Source organism: Saccostrea echinata, unplaced genomic scaffold (genome assembly GCF_033153115.1).
Source record: "Saccostrea echinata isolate AGI-Se365-2 ecotype Australia unplaced genomic scaffold, CSIRO_AGI_Sech_v1 ptg000034l, whole genome shotgun sequence".
Lineage (NCBI taxonomy): Eukaryota > Metazoa > Mollusca > Bivalvia > Ostreida > Ostreidae > Saccostrea > Saccostrea echinata.
In genome coordinates this window covers 3432955-3453857 of record NW_026889783.1, presented here as the reverse complement: position 1 = coordinate 3453857, position 20903 = coordinate 3432955, and the positions used below count along the sequence as shown (strand labels likewise).

General features: G+C 33.9%; 1 protein-coding gene across 3 annotated transcripts in view; it reads right to left on the bottom strand.

The window, feature by feature from the left end:
- LOC133199561 (uncharacterized) overlaps nucleotides 1–6349 on the bottom strand; it is a 32392-nt gene extending 26043 nt beyond the window's left edge. For all 3 annotated transcript variants that reach the window (XM_061335376.1, XM_061335377.1, XM_061335378.1), the window contains exon 1: nucleotides 5284–6349. In XM_061335376.1, coding sequence (XP_061191360.1) covers nucleotides 5284–6286 — 1003 coding nt within the window. In that variant the 5' untranslated portion in view covers nucleotides 6287–6349. The remainder of the gene's footprint in view (nucleotides 1–5283) is intronic.
- Nucleotides 6350–20903: the final 14554 nt, after the last annotated feature.

The following is a 20903-nucleotide window of genomic DNA, read 5'->3' as shown; positions in this document are numbered from 1 at the left end:
TGGAAATAACAAACAGTAAATAACCTCAAAATTCTCAAAAACAATACAAATTTGTGAACAGAACACAAAACACGGACCCCTGGAAACTCCGGAGATTGAATCAAATGCCTAAGAGGAGTAAGCATTCCCTGTCAATCGTTTACACCCGCCATGAGCTCTATGTATTGATCAGGTTCACGGAGTAAGCAATGTATTAAACAAGTTGTAAACAATGGCCTAACAATCGGTATGAAAAAATGTAAGCAATAATATAACCAAATGACAGATTATATTTTCAAACTATGACATTATAACGCCCATTTAAATTTTCAAACGAGGTTGTTGAAATCCCTGTAACATCTACTTATTTGCCAGTACCCTTCCTATCAGAGCATGCTGTTGCTTTTCAAATACGTTTAGATACATAAACACCATAAGCAGGTGATAGTGGAATAATAGTAAATAAATAAGAAAAGTTGATTTTTCACCACATACAACCAGTCCCTGTAATAAATAAAAAAACCTAGGCTATTTGACATCATAGACACTGCTTTTTAATAGAGAATGGAGCAAGCAAATTTTCCTATTTACTCATTGTCATCTACGAACTTACTAAATGCAAAAACCATTGTGATTCAACACACAAGTACATGTACTCTGAAGCTCATATTAAATAAAAAATGTTTGAGTTCCTCATTGACAACCAGCAACCTGTTAAAATTCCAATGGGTCTAATTATACCCCTTTATTAGTAGACCTGTTTTTTTGTATACTCATAAAGCAGAATTTAAAAACTTTTACATGAAAAGAAGACGTCTCTTGCTGAGGCATTCAGTTCGACATTAGATATAACGATGACGTTTTATCAACGAACAATTCTAATTTCATTCATATGTTGAATCGATATATCCAAATTGAACTCTTTATAATAGAAGGACATTGATGGCAATCTATCAACTTTATTTTATGATAAACATGACAACTCTAACTTTTCTATAGTCAACTTCCCTTATTTATTTAGCAATGACTGCGCATTTCTCCGTTTAAACAATCATGACAAAAGGCACGCGGCGGGTGTGACCTCTCGACGTGGAAACTTACTACTCCATAGCATCTGATCCCACCTCTGATGTTTTGAAAGACTGCTCTGCTCACAATTTGTATTGTTTAATTGAACCCTTCGACATGATTACTTTTCGTTTTGACACTCTTCACTTTTCATGGAAAAGTTAAAGTCATCTCGTTTGCAATACAGTTTAGTTGTTAGTTGGCCATTATTATCTTTATTCAATAAAACACCCAAATATGAAACAGATGTTGTGGACACTGTGGTGTCTTTTATTTCGAGTTCACTGGGATATATCGAGTCAACATACGAATGAAAGTGATTATTGTTAATTGATAAAACGTTGTTGAAATCTAAGAAGGGAGTGAAAGCCCACTTCAGGGTTTTTCTTGTTCGCATCTGGTATTTATTTTACACACTGAATTGTCGATGGATTTTTGCGTTATTTCCCGATCATGACAAGGAGCACACGGCGGGTGTGACCGGTCGGCAGGGTATGCTCACTCCTCCATGGCACCTGATCCCACCTCTGATGTTTTGGAGGTCCGTGTTTGCTCTGCTCCTATTTTGTAATGTTTAATGGACTTTTGAGCTTGAATACTATTCGTTATCTCTACATATTTCATTGTAGAAGTATTTGAATAAAACCTGCTTCATAGGATTATTAAAACATACAGGTCTGCTAATAAAGGAGCACAATTATGCCCGATCGAAATTCCAACAGACTTGGGGGCTCCAAAGACTACATCGATCTTGTGAAAGAGGAACTCCGGCATATTTTTAACATCAATCTCGGACTACTTGTTTTTTTAGCAAATCAATTGTATAATGACTGGTCACGAGACAGGAAAATTCCCAAGTTCAATTTTTCTTGAAGAAATTGTTTTATGATATCAAAACACCTATTCTTTCATTTATCGTTAGGAATGACTATATAAAGTGTTGTAACATAATACGTTTTAATGTCATTTACTTTTAAAAAAGAGATTGAAATGTCTTAAAAACGTAAAAGTTCGTCAGAAATTTTAAAATCCATAATTTATATGATTTACACAATTTTATGAATATGTTGAAGCATAGTGCGTCTTAAGTTTCTCCTTCACAGCAGTTAATATTTTTGTGAGAAGTAAAAATAAGGGATTGGTAGAGTATTTGTTCGAACCTGCATGTACCTTTGTAAGGAATTTCCTGAGGTTTAAGAATCCAGCATAGATAGGATAAATCGAATTCACTTTCCTTGACTGGATTGTAAAGACCATTTAAAGACTGAAGGGTGATTTTGACGAATTCCAATCTTCGAGTGTAAACCTTTGAGTATAAGTTGGATTTCCGAAAAAAGAATTAAATCCAAGTTCTTCTAGCAGAACGCTAGTTAGATGTCTTTAATTGATTGGTTGTATGTTGTTTAACGTCCCTCTCGAGAATTTTTCACTCATATGGAGACGCCACCACTTGCCGGTGGAGGGCTACAAATTTTGACCTATATTTAGGGCCATTGAGCAGTGAGGGATCTTTTTTCGTGCCAGCACCTACTGCGACACAGGACCTCGGTTTATACGGTCTCATCCAAAGGACCGGTCTCCACGTCCCGCAGTGGGATTCGAACCCTTGACGTAAGGATCAACTCCTTACTCCGCGACTCTAGAGCAGACGCTCTAACCACTGCGCCACGCGGGCGACAGATGTCTTTAAAATGTGTAGGTAAATCAAAGTTATGCATGGATATGAATTCTGTTGTTTAACAGTCGCAAAAAATTTATTAAAATTTAGAAGATATCAAATACATGTATGCAGGTAAATACCGTTAACCTGGTTTGCCAGTATTTTGTCGTACATTTTTGTTGTTCTATTGTCGTATTTACATGTGTATATAAAGCTATATAAACGATAGAGAAAAAAATCTACCATTTCTTGTCCCAAATTTGGAAAAAAATAAAACATGCATTTTTACCCTATGCGGCAGTTAATAATGAGTTGTATATCATTATATACACCTTAAAAAGGGAGAGGGGGGTCCTGATTTCGGTCCAAACTTATTATTATGCTAGAAGAAATTCAAATTATGAAACTGATTAGTAGTTACATGTGCATATAAATCACCTATAACAACTTCCATATTAAGGCAAGATGCTGTAGTTGGGGGTCAATATTCATCAGGGTCAATTTTCAACGCGTTTATATCACAAGTGCCGAAAAAATACATTCCAAGATGATGAAAAATGACCCCGGGTATAAATTCCACGACCTTTGGTCTCAATTTTCAACGGAGAAAAAGGACCCTGGTTCAATGTTCAATTTTCAACCCGGGTCAATGCTCTTCGTTATAACGGGGTTCGAACCCACGTCCTTCCGATCACGGAGCGAGCGCTGGCTGCTGCTTGAAATGTAAGAGAAGTTTGAGGAAGAAGATTGTGTGACAGACGGAAGGACGGACCAGGATAACGAGACATACCACAACCTTCTTTAGTAAGTGAGGGTATAATAAAATAAAATTTGTGACTGAGTATGGTTACATTTTACTCGTCAAATTGCAACGTAATATATTACTTTGTTTAGCAAAAAAATCAGTCAAGACAGGTAGTGCTCATTCAAAAAGAAAATGAAGTTGTAGGTGTCAAAGAGCAAAAAGTAGAAATACAATTATGGATTCACTTGGGCAAACTTGGGTAAACTGTAAAATAAACTGTGAAAATGCTTGATAAAGAAGGAATATTTCAAAAGTTAGCCGTGCATTTTTGTATGAATGACAAAGGCAGTTTCTGAGTGGAAGAGACTCTGCATCGGAGCTCGAGAGGAAGCGGATTATCAGTAAAAATCTTCGCAAAAGATGGAAAGTAAGGAACGCTATTGCTGAACTCGTGAAAATTTAAAACACTGACGAACTAACTTATGTTACTCAAACAAATGATAAAATAAAGTGTCAAATGGGAGGAAACATTTTAATGAGTGGGCAATGCGCAAAAGACTGTGTGTGAAATGAAAAGGGGGAGTTATTTTGAAACTATCATGATGTTATGTTTCGGAAGTTACAACTTTATCAAGACTTCCTCGTGGTGACAAACCTGTTGATTCTAAATTTAAATTAAAGTGAGTTTCTTTTGATCAAATGGAATGAAACTGCACATATCGATTAAATAAAGGTTTCGTCGATCTTGAATTTCTGAAAATGAGTTGAGGAAGAGAGCCATTGTCAACTTATTTTATGTTTGACCCTCCTGTATGTATACCAGTGAAGTAGGAGAAAAATAAAGAATGAAAAAGAGTTTCCATAGTACTGAACAGGGGGAAAGTCTTGTTTAATTGTGCTCTTTTGGATCTTTTTTGTTGACAATTGCGGATTACGAATTGGAAAAACCCTGAGCCTAATTGTGAAATGAATGGGTAATCGTGATTGCGAGTTGTAAGTGTTCCTAAATTTGAAATACGCATTACACTCAGTGATCTGTGTGCGACTGAGTATTTGTACATGTCAAAAACGTGAGAATCAAGGAAGAAAAAAGTAGATAATAGCACAAATGTAAAATTATTTTCCTTTTCTCAATATTCTAAGAAGAATGTTCATAAGTACCTACAACTACAAAAAGGAATAAACATGCATTTTATATATATATATATATATATATATATATATATATATATATATATATATATATATATATATATATATATATATATGTATATATATATGTGTGTGTGTGTGTGTGTGTGTGTGTGTGTGTGAATGGCTCAGTCATATTGACTGTGTACCTGCTTCATTATCCATAGCTATTGTTTTGGGGTTGTTTTACCTCATTGTTTGATTCGTAATATAATATGCGTTATAATTTTTTCCCCAATATTTCCTTTTATTTAGCAGCTGGGAATAGGTTTCCTATCAAAGAAATCTCGAGATTTAGCGGTAGACAAACTATGATTTATCTAATTGGCCAATATGCATAGGACAAGTAAATTGTGCTGTTTAAATAATGAATTTGTAACAAAATTTAGAATGCAGCCCTATAATTCAGAATGCAGTCCTATAATTCAGAATGCATCCCTCATATAAAAAGGATATAATCTATGTCATTCAATTTTGGACCAGGCTACCTTGTAGCACACTCTAGATATTTGGCTCGTGGGCTGATTTTGGAAACTCGTGTTGATATATCGTAGGATGTGTTGTATATCTTGATATGTAATATTCTTTATAAATTTCAAATATATTAACCTGATTAATTGTAATTTATTTAATCACTTACTGCCATGAGGAGGCGGTGGTCTAGGTGGTGGGGATTCCTCGTCTTCTGTATTCAACAGATGGATTTTGGGGGACTTGCTAAATTCTAGATAAAGTCCACCATCCACCAAATCCATATTAATATTTTTAGAAAAATTTCGGGCCAAGAAAAATTCATAATCATTGTCCTCTTCATACACTGGAAGATAGACCTCAATATTCCTCACAGCCTCACTATCAAGTGGAAGAATGGCTATGGCCCTCTGATTTGCGTTTTCTTTCAAAGTTCCAACTAGAGTTGGCTTGTGGTGACCAACAACCACTTCTTGTTGAATCAGACCAATGATCTGTAAGTATCCTTGAAAATGGTTTATATTGTCAATAGCCTCTGTCAAGTCGGAGGTCACTATTTTTTCGAAATCTGCATCTAAGAAACGAATGTATTGTGGCAATTCAAACTTGTCTACAACTTCGCGTATAGTATACTCTTTCTCATCTGGTTCTAAATAAAATCGTGCAAGCTGACTTGATGGTAGAAGTACTTCTTTTTCGTCAATCTTGCACACAAGTCCAGCTTCAGGAATCACTCTATCTAACTGAAGTGTGACTCCTTTCTCGATTCGGATCTCTTCGGTGGAATAAAGCCCACGTTTCCCAGTAATAGGTCGTCCAGTTTTAACGAAGTGGGGGAAGTGCTTTATTAATTCCTCAACACTGTTAAAGGTATTCTGCACACACTCGACTTTTACTTTTCCTTTATATCCCAGTGGTATCAGTATGTCTCTGTCAGGGGATAAGTATCCCAGATCGTCTACTTTCGGTTTACCACCAACGCACCGCCCTCGTACTTTGGAATAACTTTTCTTAAAATCCAGTTTGATAAGATCGCCATTTGAAAAGCTTTCGGCTTCATTTTCGCTGTAATATCCATCGGCAACTTTGACAACTGTAGGTAGATTGTTATATGCTACATCTTGTATGGAAAATGTTTCCTCAGACCATTTAATTTTATCTTCTGCTGCCATCGCCTATTTCTTGATTTGCAAAAAATAAACCATGTTAAGTAAACCAGGAAGGTTTTTGTTTGACATGCAGGGCTAGATATGCTATGTTGTTATCGTATTTGGTTATTTAACATATTCAAGGTAAAGTTTATATACGGTATAACGTACATGCGATAAATATTCAAAGAGGGCTATATTTAAAGGCTATTTTTGATTAATTCTAAACTATAAGAATAAATGGATTAACTTCAAACTTAACGTTTTTTGCATTGGTAAGACACCATAAGTTATTTTCCGTCCTGTTTCTTCATGCAATAATATATCATTACAATTTGATAAAAATTAAACAGGTTAAAATTTGAATATGTCTAATCTAATATTATTTCGTTTGTTAATTTAATTTTTGAGGCAAATGTTGCTATTTGTAAATCAGTTTATTTAATATATAACATTTATTTTGAATACTAGTACAGTGAAACCTGTCTTATCCGACATGCTGCGGGAAATAAAATCAATGTCGGATTAGGCAGTGTGTCGGATTACCCAGTGTTGAATATTTCTGAGCATTATCATATGTGTCAGACGACTTCATACAAAAAAAAAATTTCGTTAGGTTAAGAATACACTTATATTTAATTGTCAAAGTGTTTGCATAATTGTGTGTTTCTTTGCTGTATAAAATAGATCTGATTAGCATTTCTTTGAGAAACAGCGTTTGTGATATAGCATTAGTAAACTCTGTACTTTATAGTAATATACGATGTTTTTCTTTTTTTTTTTAATGGCCAAAACATGGAACTGCCGATCGCTTCGAGATGTTGCAATTTAATTTTTACTTACTGACAGTCGATATTAAAGTAAATATTCCGTCTACCTTCTCTACACAGTGGTATTTTTTTCTACAGATTTTTACCATTGTTTATTTCTCAACATAGACTGTGCTATTAATACCGTCACGCGATTTTTCATACAAACGGGACGTAACTCTAAAACTGTGATTGCGATTGAATTTTAATCAAACAGACGTAATATTTTAAATTTAATGGGCAACTGAAGACGGTATTTTTTGCTTTCGGCTAATCTTTTATGTACACAGCCTCGCTTGATTCAGTGTATATTAATCCGGAAATGAAGCGTTTTCTATACGGCAAGATGCTACCTTTCAAATTGTGTTACACAGTAGTTCGCCGTACTCATTTTTTTTTCATAACATGGTTTTACGAAGGACCGTGAATGCATATTTGATTTTAATTTCAAGCTGAAAATCTTATTTATTCTGTAAGGTAAAGGCGATCTAAACATCATGTACTCTTTTTATTTTCTGTCGCGTGGATGCTATTTTCAAGTTCAGTGCGAGAATAAAATTGATAACAACAGGGACATATATATAACAACAGAGAAATGATTGCCTAATTTTTAATTCAAAAACTGTTCGTTTATAATTGCTTACATAAACACTTTCAAACTCGTACATGTAATTAACTACTCTATAAGTAGACCAATCTTGTGACCAAACGGGACATTCACGTTACCTGGCCAGCGGCTAATTATACGGTACACCAGTGTAATTATGTCAGATTACTCAGGTGAAATCATAAAGTAATTATCTAGTTCTGTTGACAAAAAAGCGCCGGAATTCGGAATGTACAGTGGTCGGAATATACAGTGTTTTATTCTATATAAATTATAAAGAAAATTTTGGGAAAAAAATATTAGGTCGGAAAGTCCAGTGTGCCGGATTGCACAGTTGTCGGATTGCACAGTGGGCACTGTACTTTAAATGAGACTATTGGCATTCCAAGTTAGTTTAAAAAGATACTCATAAGTTAAACATTTCAAGTTTCTTGAAGACAACAAAACAAATTCAGTCGAGGTCCTGTAGTGATTTGTAAAATAACATTTGTCTGAGTTAGGACTTCAATCTCCCAATCTCCCAGTTAGACTTTTTTAAATATTAGAAAGATCAACACGGTCTCAAGGATCGAGATGTAGTACATGTCTTTGATGAAGATTGAATCATATTCCATCCCCCCCCCCCCCGCCGTACTAGTGTCATTTTTTAAAAAATATATTTTTATATATCCCCCCGTTGTCAAATTAATGACTGGGTAGTAAATTCATTATTTAATTAAGTACAGTTCCACGTAACAATCAGGCAGCCTATATATAAAAGGTGATACATGGGGGTTCTCAGAAATTAATGATTTTTCACTCACAGTTTTTTCTTGGTCTATAAGCCGTGTATGTGGAAGGAAAAATATTTTGGGTCATTGTTACTATGGAAACCTGGACAAAGAAATTTCCCTAGCAACCGCCCAATTTTTCTTTGTAGATTGACGAAATTTCACTCATTTTGAAGGCTTTATACGAAACGTATATAAAGTGATTTTTTCTCTTATTTAGTGCAGTAAGAAAGATACATTTTGAAAGTGTTCTGTCAACATAATAAAAAGAAATTACATTCTCCAATATATTTGCTATAGACACAGGTAAAGATACATGTTTCCCATTTTTTGCTGATTCAGCATTTTGCTTGATTTTAGCAAAAATCAAGTCGATATTATTCATTTCACCATCTTAATACAACTGTTTCATCTATTTCTTGTAAAACCACTGGAAAGCTTCTCTTAGAATTTGAAATAAAAAGTTTTGCAAATTTGAGAATTCCTATCTGTTGCTAAGCAACAAATATGGATGGTTTGATTAATTAAAAAAGGAGAAAATGAAAAGCATTGCAAGAAAAATCGAATAAATTGTAATCATTGAGTACCAAAAACAAATTTTAAAATAGTAAAATATACAGTATTCTTCCTTGTATACTAAAGATTATTTTACAATAAGCTATCTCCATAGCAACAGCAAATTTTCCTTGGCAACGAAGCATTGAAATTTATTTATAGGACATATTCATTTAATTTTTTAAAAAGATTATCTGATTCTTATTGTTGAATTGCTATTGCCCAGAATCGACATTGTCAAACTGGTTTTTCAAAGGTATTTTTGAGTTAATTCATCCATAGCAACAGAACTTGTCTACATAGCAACAAATGTATTTTATAAAGAATCAGTATGTAGCAATTCCTCAACAAAAATCTTTGTCTTTAAAGGATGTTTACTAGGCAAAAACATTCTACTAATGGGAATGAATATTACTTACTTGACTTATGACTGTGGTATTTTTTTCACTTTGAAATAGTAAATCAATAACCTATTTTTCATGTTAGTGGCTTATTGAGACTCTAGAGTCTTAAAATTTCTTGCAAATTCCTGAAAATTTTGCATCATGACTAATATTTGCAACGAAAACTGGATAGTTTTACTTCTGATAAGTTTAAAAAAAAAACAGTAATCTCGTAATAAAAAAATAGATTTTTGATAAGGTCTACTTGTGACAATGCAGACCTGGTGAGGTATTGGTTGACCGAGGCCGAAGGCTGAGGTTAATCAGTTCCCGACAAAGTCCGTATAGTAACAAGTAGACCTAGACAAGTAGACCTAACAAGTAGAAGTCAATAACTGTATTTTAAAGTATCAGGATTTTTTTTTTTTTTTTTTTTTTTTCATTTTTCACAATCCACCTATTTTCTTCATCAAATATATATTAACGCCCATAATATACTTAGTATTTTGTTTTGCAGCAAGATATCATAATTATTTTTCAACAGTTTAAACTGTTTAACAAAGGTGGAAAATAGTATATTAAAACTATAAATATTCAAACCATTTACTTATAAGGAGTTTAGACGGTTCAGTACTGGAGTCTGTGTGCAATTTGACTGGCAGATAAAAATGTAAGCAAAGCTATCAAGATTGGCTAAGACAGAAAACCTAAATAAACAAACTCTTTGTAGCGAGACTTCTGTCTCCTGAATTACAAGATAAAAAAAACTTATTTTGATGAAATTACTACATATGTAATAAGTTATAATGAGATACTAACTCATGAACAAGATAACTAATTTATTATTTAAAAAAATGACTAACTCGTTGAAACGTTTTAACAAGATAACAAACTCGTTGTAACGAGACTACTAATTCCTGGAGAATGAGATTAAAAAATTATTATAATATGATACCAACTCGTTATAAAAGCAAGATAGGAAATTCATTTTATTGGGGTAACTAATTCATTATTTAAGGAATGAATTTAATAGCTACTCCAGTTATACTGTACGGTATAACCTGCGTTGGAACAGTTTTCGCTTTATAAACCGTGAAGCGGTTAATAAAAAAAGCGTAAACTGTTCCAACCCAGGTTATACCAGTGTAACTTGGGCAGCTATTAATAATTCATTTCTGATAATTTAATTTTCCAATTAAGGCAATTTTCCTTAAGAAATGCCTTCAAATTAAGCATATTTTAAAAGTACATCAAGCCAAATAATACGTTTTTGGCGTAGGTCATTGTGACGTAGGCAACATATGTTATACGGTATAAACTACATCTTTTATTCTATCAAATGACGTGTTACAACCAGAATTAAATTATTACGAGATAACTAACTCTCGATTTTTATTATTTACTAGTCTAGTTATGACAGGATATTTACATGTAATAACTAAAAAATATTTTTGATATAACGAGCTTAATGAAAAAATAAAAGAAATACACAGAAAAATAGTGTCAGTCTTGTTTCATGAAATAAACAATTAAAGTTTGTGCTTTAACTGTAATCTAAACTTGTTTTATATCTCCAAGTTGGTTCAATACGCAAGAGATGCTCTAGGTACGAATAATTTCTAAAAGGAGGCAAGCTACTGACAAACAAGTTGATGAAATAAGAATATCAACAGTCTTGTTTATAGTCATAATTTCGCAAGTTCTATGGTCGATACAATGACTTTGTCAGCAAATGCAATCTATCTTTGAATTGTATGCTGACTGAACCCATTCATAGTAATTTTTTATTGATTATATCCTTAATATTCCTTTGTATAAATATGATCTCCTGTTATGGCGCCTCTATTCTCCTGGGTGGTCATGATTTGAAAAAAAAATTAAATTAACATTAACTGAGGATGCTTTTATATTTTTATGACCAATCATGGCTTTGTTGGTCTTGTGAATAATTTAAGATTTTCCCTTTGTCTTCATATTTAAAACTTTGATCGCCCATTGTGGCCCCGCCCTACCCCCGGGGTTATAATTTGAACAAGATTTGTTGTGAGCTTTTCTGATCAAAATTTGTCCGTTGTCTGTCGTCGGCGTTGGCGTCGTCGGCGTCGTTGTTGTCGTAAACTTTTTACATTTTCATCTTCTTCTCCAGAACTACTGGGCCAATTTCAATCAAACTTGGCACAAAGTATCCTTGGGTAAAGGGGATTCAAGTTTGTTCAAATGAAGGGCCACTCCCTCCTCAAAGGGGAGATAATTACGAAATAGCAAAAAATTAATGGCATTATTGAAAAATCTTCTTCTCAAGAACCAATGGGCCAGGAAAGATGAAACTCATGTGGAATTATTGTCAGGTAGTGTAGATTCAAGTTTGTTCAAATCATGACCCCCGGGGGTAGGGTGGGGCCACAATGGACGATCAAAGTTTTACATAGGAATATATAGGAAAAATCTTCAAAAATCTTCTTCTCAAGAACAGCAAAGCTATGATTGGTCATATTTATATGAAAGCATCCTCATGTGGTGTAGATTCAAGTTTGTTCAAATCATGACCCCCGGGGGTAGGGTGGGGCCACAATGGACGATCAAAGTTTTACATTGGAATATATAGGAAAAAATCTTCAAAAATCTTCTTCTCAAGAACAGCAAAGCTATGATTGGTCATATTTATATGGAAGCATCCTCAGGTGGTGTAGATTCAAGTTTGTTCAAATCATAACCCCCGGGGGTAGGGTGGGGCCTCAATGGACGATCAAAGTTTTACATAGGAATATATAGGAAAAATCTTCTTCTCAAGAACAGCAAAACTATGTTTGGTCATATTTATATGGAAGCATCCTCAGGTGGTGTAGATTCAAATTTTTTCAAATCATGACCCCCGGGGGTAGGGTGGGGTCTCAATGGACGATCAAAGTTTTACATAGGAATACAGTATATAGGAAAAATCTTCAAAAATCTTCTCAAGAATAGCAAAGCAATGATTGGTAATATTTATTTGGAAGCATCCTCAGGTGGTGTGGATTCAAGTTTGTTCAAATCATGAACATCGGGGAGTAGGTTGGGGCCACAATGGATGACAATTAAAGTTTAACATAGGAGAATATAGGAAAAATCTTCAAAAATCTTCTTCTCAAGAACAGCAAAGCCATGATTGGTCAAATTTATATGGAAGCATCTGCAGGTGGTGTAGATTCAAATTTGTTCCAATTGTGACCCCTGGGGGTAGGGTGGGACCACAATGGACAATCAAAGTTTTCATGGAGTATATAGGAAAAATCTTCAAAAATCTTCTTCTCAAGAACAGCAAAGCTTTGATTGGATATATTTTTTTGAAAGCATCCTCAGGTAGTGTAGATTCAAGTTTGTTCAAATCATGACCCCTGGCGGTAGGGTGGGGCCACAATGAACGTTCAAAGTTTTACATAGGAATATATAAGAAAAACCTTTAAAAATCTCAAGAACAGCAAAGCCACGGTTTGTAATATTTATATGGAAGCATCCTCAGATAGTGAAGATTCAAATTTGTTCAAATCATGACCTCCAGGGGTAGGGTGGGGCCACAATGAAAGTTCAAACTTGTAGAGAAAAAAAGTCACAGTTAGTCAAAAAATTATGTAAGCAGTGTAGATTTAATTTTGGTTGATTTAATTAAGTCATACCCCCCCCCCTTTTAGGGGTAGGTTGAGACCATTTATGCATTTAAGCTTTTCAATACTAAACTGATTTTTCCTTTTTTCCTAACCACAGTGCTCAGGTGAGCGATGTGGCCCCTGGGCCTCTTGTTTAAATGATGCCATTAATTTTTCACAAAATCATCATAATATCCCTTTGGAAGAAGGCGTGTCCCTTCATCTGAACAAACTTGAATCCCCTTTACTCAAGGGTACTTTGTGGCTAGTTTGGTTGAAATTGGCCCAGTGGTTCTCGAGAGGTAGATGAAAACGTGAAAAGTTTACAATTACAACAATGACAGACGTCGGACTCTTTTTGATCAGAAAAGCTCACTTGTGCCTTCGCTCAGGTTAGCTAAAAATCCTTAGCATGACAAATTTCGAATTGGTTCCCCCAAGAAAAAGGATGATCGTTGTTGATTCTGAGGTCACAACGTCAAAGTCAAGGGTAAAAGAAAAATAACCCAGACAAGAATTTTTTTTTTCCTTTCCAGCCAGTGATCTTGAGCTTGGATAAATGATCTTTATTCAATATGAGGACACACCCTCGGATCATTAGCAAGCTCTGTTTCAAGTAAAGCTACAAGTGAAACACCATTACAAAGTTGGAGTTCAGACAAGCATTTAATATGTTTTCGTCAGTGACCTTGAACTTGCCAAAACCTACATGGGTCAGGGTCATGAATTACCCACGGTCAAAAGCATTCTCTGTACAATGTATAAGCCTATTAACTCTCAATTACAAAGTTAAAGGACAAACCAGAATTTTATACTTTCTGTAAGTGAACTTGAACTTGCGCGCAAAAATGGGTTTGGGTTAAGGTCGGCTTTACTCTTAGGTCAAAAGCAATCTTTGTACCAAGTATGAGCTTCCAGTAATTCTCGATTATATAGTTTTTCTGCCAGTGAATACGTACTTGCTGGAATGACCTAGGGTCAAGGTCAACAAACACTCTTTGATCATCAGCAAATTTTATTCCATGTATGAGCTTCCAGAGATTCGCCGTTACAAAATCACTTATTACCCAGATACTTATAAAAATTTTCACCAAATGACTTTGAACTAATCAAAATGGCTTTGGGTCAAGGTCTTAACACACTTAGGTCAACAAAGCTATTACTGTACTAAGTATGAGCATCCAATGATTCCCCGTTACAAAGTTTTGGACCGGGCAACAACTTTTATACACCTTTTTTTGCCAGTGACCTTGAACATGCTGGCATGACCTTGTGTCAAGGGCATGGCACCTCCTTGGGTCATAAGCAATCTCTGTACAAAGTATGAGCTTCCAGTGTTTTTCAAGTTATAGCGAGAAGATTGCATGGACGGAAGGACACACAGTAAAGGGATTTCTGTATAACACACACCCCAACCCCCTAACTCCCCAAGTCCCAAACTTTGTTTATGTGGGATATTTGAATATTTATTACAATTTCAATAGCATAGGAAGATTCAACAAAAAAGTAGAAGAGCCAGTCAGACTGCGCAAATTCAGTTGTACTGCAAAAATGTAATATAAATATTTTAAAAAAATTTCATGAATACATGTTTGTGCTAAATATTACTTTCCTTGCCTTGTTGCTAAGGAAAATTTTCTGTTGCCATGGGAGATGGAAAATTTTTTTAATTGCATTTAGTTTACACAGAAGAATATTGTATATATTCTTTTAAAATTTGTTTTTGGTATCCAATGATTACAATATAAACATTTGTTTTTATTGACCTTTTGAATTCGGCCTACTCGTGCCCATGCGGACTTTGTCAGGAACTGATTAACCTCAGCCTTCGGCCTCAGTCAATCAATACCTCACCAGTTCTGCATTTTCACAAGTAGACCTCATCAAAAGTCAATTTTTTTTAATTAAAAGATTACTGTTTTTTTTAAAACTTGTCAGAAGTTAGACTATCCAATTTTCGATGCAAATATTGGTCATGATGCAAAATTTTCAGGAATTTGCAAGAAATTTTAAGACTCTCAAGTCTCAATTGGCCACTGGCATGAAAAGTAGGTCATTGATTTACTATTTCAAAGTGAAATAAATACCACAGTCATAAGTCAAATAAATGATCTTTCATTCCCATAAGTAAAATGTTTTTGCCTAGTAAACATCCTTTAAAGACACAAATTTTGTTAAGGAATTGCTACATACTGATTCTTTATAAAATACATTTGTTGCTATGTAGACAAGTTCTGTTGCTATGGATGAATTAACTTAAAAAAATACTTTTTAAAAAACAGTTTGACAATGTTGATTATGGGCAATAGCAATCCAACAATAAGAATCAGATAATCTTTTAAAAACTTAGATGAATATGTGCTATAAATAACTTTCAATGCTTCGTTGCCAAAGAAAATTTGCTGTTGCTATGGAGATAGCTTATTGTAAAATAATCTTTAGTATACAAGGAAGAATATTGAATATTTTATTAGTTTAAAATTTGTGTATTTGGTACTCAATGATTACAATTTATTCGATTTTTCCTCCAATGTTTTACAATTATCCCTTTTTAATTAATGAAACCATCCATTTCTGTTGCTTAGCAACAGATAGGAATTTTCAAATTTGCAAAACTTTTTATTTCAAATTCTTAGAGAAGCTTTCCTGTAGTTTTACATGAAATAGATGAAACAGTTGTATTAAGATGGTGAAATGAATAATATCGACTTGATTTTTGCTAAAATCAAGCAAAATGCTGAATCAGCAAAAAATGGGAAACATGTATCTTTACCTGTGTCTATAGCAAATATATTGGAGAATGTAATTTCTTTTTATTATGTTGACAGAACACTTTCAAAATGTATCTTTCTTATTACACTAGATAAAAGAAAAAATCACTTTATATACGTTTCGTATAAAGCCTTCAAAATGAGTGAAATTTCGTCAATCTACAAAGAAAAATTGGGCGGTTGCTAGGGAAATTTCTTTGTCCAGGTTTCCATAGTAACAATGACCCAAAATATTTTTCCTTCCACATACACGGCTTATAGCCCAAGAAAAACCTGTGAGTGAAAAATCATTAATTTCTGAATACCCTTTGTATCACCTCCTGCCTGATTGTTACGTGGACCTGTACTTAAAACATTAAAATTCATTGAGATGGTGTATTTTTGCAAAGCGTGTATTTTTAAAAAGGTCATTTCTTCGAGTTACACAATTTCAACATATGTGTACAAAGTTTTCTCGAATGATATATTATATCTCATCAGATCAATGAATAGTAGTCATAAATTATGAATGGGTCAACATCTTCAAGTGTTCTAGTAAATAGATAAATGGGTTAACTTTAGTATGAATGGTAAAGATTTCAAATGCGCGCGGCAAATTGAGCTACACTGATCCTATCCACGCCCAAAAATTAATGTTATAAGCTACATCGTTTAAAAGACTTACCAAAGACAAAGAAGAGGGGAAGAAGACATGCTTAGACAGAATCGATATATTTTAAAAATATAACGTGCAGGATATGTATTATCAGCCTCTTTTTAATGGTCTTTTCCGACGACAATCCTTCATTTTAGATATAAAAACAATCTCTGTTGGCTGGTTTTTGTGTGATGTCTGTCGTGGTTGTTAATTTTCTCAACATCACTGTTAACTATAACTCCTAAAGTACATAAAACACTCTAACACGCGTGCACATCTAGGTTTGAATGATAATGCAGTACCAGTCGGGGACAGAAAACTGGTTACAGGCAATAGTAAAGTATATCTACTTAAAACAGACATTTGTAAAGCAAATGCAATTTATATCAAGTTTGTTCCAACGGAGTCTTAGTATTAACTTCCTCGATCTAAGAATCTTTAGTCTGTCATTGGGTTTTGCACTACATACTAAATTTTTTGGTGTGCCATTCAAGTGCTTCTTTTTTTACATTCTTAAATTTTGGCATAATGTTCAGTTAAGCAATTTTTTAAATACAAAACACAGATGCAATTGACTTGTACCTATTTAATAATGTACGTATCTCCTTCATGTTGAGAAAAAATACATAAACTTTTTTTTTCTTTATCAGACAAACGTACCTATAATCAATTGTACATATTTCTGCTATGTTTCTCAGATAGATTTTTGAGGACTTCGATCTCCGTATCGTATAGTAAACCTTCCGCATAGTAAACATATCCTTGGAATGTTTACTATGTTGAAAAAGCTTCGCCCTCGGAATAATTGTTATAGTTTATAAAGCAGTCACACCTCCCGGAGACTTTCTATAGAGTAAAATTTCCCCGGGGGAAGTTCGCTACATAGCAAACATCCCCCCTTGCAAAGTAAATCAACCTCTCAGATATTTTGCTTTATAGTAAAGGTCTCTACTTAATCCGTATTATAATCTACAATAATCGTGTCTAGATTGCTGGTAATGAAAATGATCATAATGAATGTAGGTACAAGATTACAAATTAGTAACTTTGGCAAGACTAGTATACATTTTATCTGCTTTAAATCTATTTTATAGAATAATGATTAAAGGGGTATTAGAGGGACATCAATCATCATGAAATTTTAATTTCATTATTCTATATCATTAATTTAATTAAAGATTAATTTTACTTGAGCCATAAAAATGTATATTCACAAAATATGCATTTTTTAATTGATTAAAACATTTTTTAAAAGATTTTACTTTTGATAATTTAATAGTTTTACAGAAATTAAACTCACAATACTTATTTAACATAAAAATAAACAATATACTAGTATTCCCATGGAATTCATAAAATCCGAACCGTTTACTGTGCAGAAGAAATATTATATAGTAAACCCTCAAGGAAGAAACTTTATTATGGGGGAATGACAGGTACAGAGGGAAAGAAGAGGCCCATGAACCACAATGCTCACTTTGTAAAACTTTGATCCTCTATTGTGGCCCAACCCTAAATCCAAAATTCGAAGAATTTAGAAACTATACTGTGTCAAAATGCTTTCATCTTTTCTGGCTCCATGATTCTGGAGGAGAAGTTTTTATGAAGACATTTTCCTATATATTCACATGTAAATCTTCGATCCCTTATTGTGGGATCGTCGTATTTCCGGGGGTATGATTCGAACAGTTTATAATCTACACTATGTCAGGAAGCTATCAAATAAATTTTATCTTTTCTTGACAGTGGTTCTTGAGTAGAAGATTTTTAATGACCCTACATTTATTTTTTCTTCGTTTTCTTCCCTTTGAAGGGGACTTGGGCCTTCATTTGAACAATTCATAAGGGCCAAGTTTGGTTGAAATTGGTCCAGTTTTGAGAAGTTGAAAATGTGTGGAATTAAATAGGGACGGATGGAAAGACAGACAGACAGAGGGACGCCGGACAACGGTTAATCAGAAGAAAAAGCTCACTTGAGCTTACAGCTGAGCTAATAACAACACAATACAAAAATCAATGATGTACAATTTTTACCATGAGTCCTCTAAAAAAAAAAAACGAAACAGATCATATGTCTGTCAGGTATTTAGGGAGTAACCTATTACTAAGAAAACAAAATTTTTCCAAATTTGAAGAAGTGAAAGTTAAAAAAAGATATATATTACCTTAAAGGAATACTTTGTTATTTATAAATGGGGCGTTGACCTATAGGACCGGGGTTGGTTTTAGTATTTACAAAAAGCTTGTCGATTTCTGTTTCGGTCAATGCCTTTAGGCTACGTACATGTACTAATTCGTTTCTCATAAATTACTTTATTTCAGTATGTAGAGATATTAAAGAGGAACCTTTTTTTCTTGATGTGTGTTTATTTTACAACACATTTCCGTGGATACAATAAAAACATGCCTTTAATGTATAAAAGTTATATAAATGAAATCCAAGGAAGTGCAGATACTGATATGTAGTCCTACTGTTTGAAAACTTGAGATCGGAATTTAGAACATTGAATCAGTACATGTATGTATTTCTAAATACCGGTATATTAAGCTCAGATTAATACAAGCAATACGTATACTTTCCAGTGCAATTACCCAGACAAGTACTACTAGTGCAGACGGAACAATTAAAAGCAATGTAATACGCTGAATTGATTAAATTCTAAATATATACAATAGAAATCCATCGTAGCTCATTGGAGGCGAGAATACCTGTGTCGAGTAGCACGGAGTGAATAATTCTTGTGTGCTATACTGAGGTATAGTTCAGCTTGACTGTGTTTCAGTTAGGGCCGGTACACACGATAAGGCTTGCCTTATAAGTCATAGAACTTAAGTTCTAGCCTTACCGTGTGTACACCCTTAATACACGGTTTATCGAGCCTTACAAGTCTGACTTACAAATACTTAGATAAAATTTTCTTCTCAATCAATGAAAATCATTCGCCCAAATGTCATTCTATTTTTATCAAACCATACACGTGGGTATATTGAAGTGAACTCAAAGTATTTTCGAATAACCTAATTAAAATATCCACAAATGCTTCTGTTCAACCTCTTTCTCTTTTTTAAGAAATTATTACAAAGCCTAGTAATCTATTCTTCTATCATAATGACCGAAAGCATGCACTATTTATGGCTGGAAACACGTGGGATTTATGGAAATGTTGTATATAATCTTGTAAGTCTTGCCGTAACGTGTGGACACGAGAGCCGTACGTCCTGCAAAACTTAAGGTTTTAGACTTATAAGGCAAGCCTTACCGTGTGTACCGGTGTAAAGACGAATAATGACCTCCATAGAATAATGACCGGGGGTCATTTTTCGACGTCGAATAATGACCCCTGGTCATTATTCAACCTGCGAAAAATGACCCCCGGTCATTATTCGACGTCGAAAAATGACCCTTTTGCTCGTAGAAAAAGTGTCATCACCCTAAAAACCTGCATACCCCACGTGAAGAAAAATGACCCCCGTAGAATAATGACCCCTTGTGAATAAAAGCGGATTAAAGTTGAAACTCTTAGGGGCAAAATAAAAATAATAAATCAAGAGACCTGTTGGCCAAAATGCTCACTTGAGCTTCATTGGGAATAAATCGATGATATATTGATCTCATTACATTATACAATCATTGCTGTTTTTAAGGTCAATTCAATGATTCAGAATCTAGTGGAGTTAAAGATTTATCGAGTCCAAAGGGCGAGGAGAGCATTGTTTTTCGATGGTGGAAAATCACTGATCGTCCTGACAGGTAAAAACAGCAATAATTGTTTTATTATATGATTCAACGATTGAATTGATACAAACTGATTAAGCAGACATGTCAAGTTTCTTGTTTACATTTGCTCAAGTCCTAGCCAAACACAGTGAAAAGGAGTTAAAAGGAGCATAACCAGTATTAATTTTGCATTTGAAATCTAGTTTTGGTGCAATGTCGAAAAAATAAATGTCAGGCATAGCAAAAAAATACTTTTAGTTAAAAATATCTTTGATGAACCCCTCAAAAAGTTTATTGATGTAAGTGGGATTTTCTTTTACTCTACTGTATCAAAAAGTTGGGGGTAGGACAACCAGACTTGCAATGACCATTTTCAAGCGAAAAAAAATTCTATGTGCCTGAATGTTATGTTCATCTTGTTCACTCAAGTAGGAGAGATTTTTTAACTATACTGTATAAGAAGAGTTTCAATGAACATTTTCAAATTAGAAATTGCTAAAATTTACATTCAGAAAGGGGGGAACAATCCCTCCCTCTTTGTGCCTGAATATTATGTTCACTTGAGTAGAATTCAGGTGCAGGTGAAATAACTTTTCAGAATTGTTTACAATTTATTTTTAGTTCAATGTAGGAAAAATAAATCCTTATACATGTATTCACCTTGAAGGTCAATAAAATAGTCTGTCTTTAATTATAAATTGAAAACATTAATCTACTTCAATATACACTGTATTGAAAATGTTTCCATATTGATTCGACAAATGTATC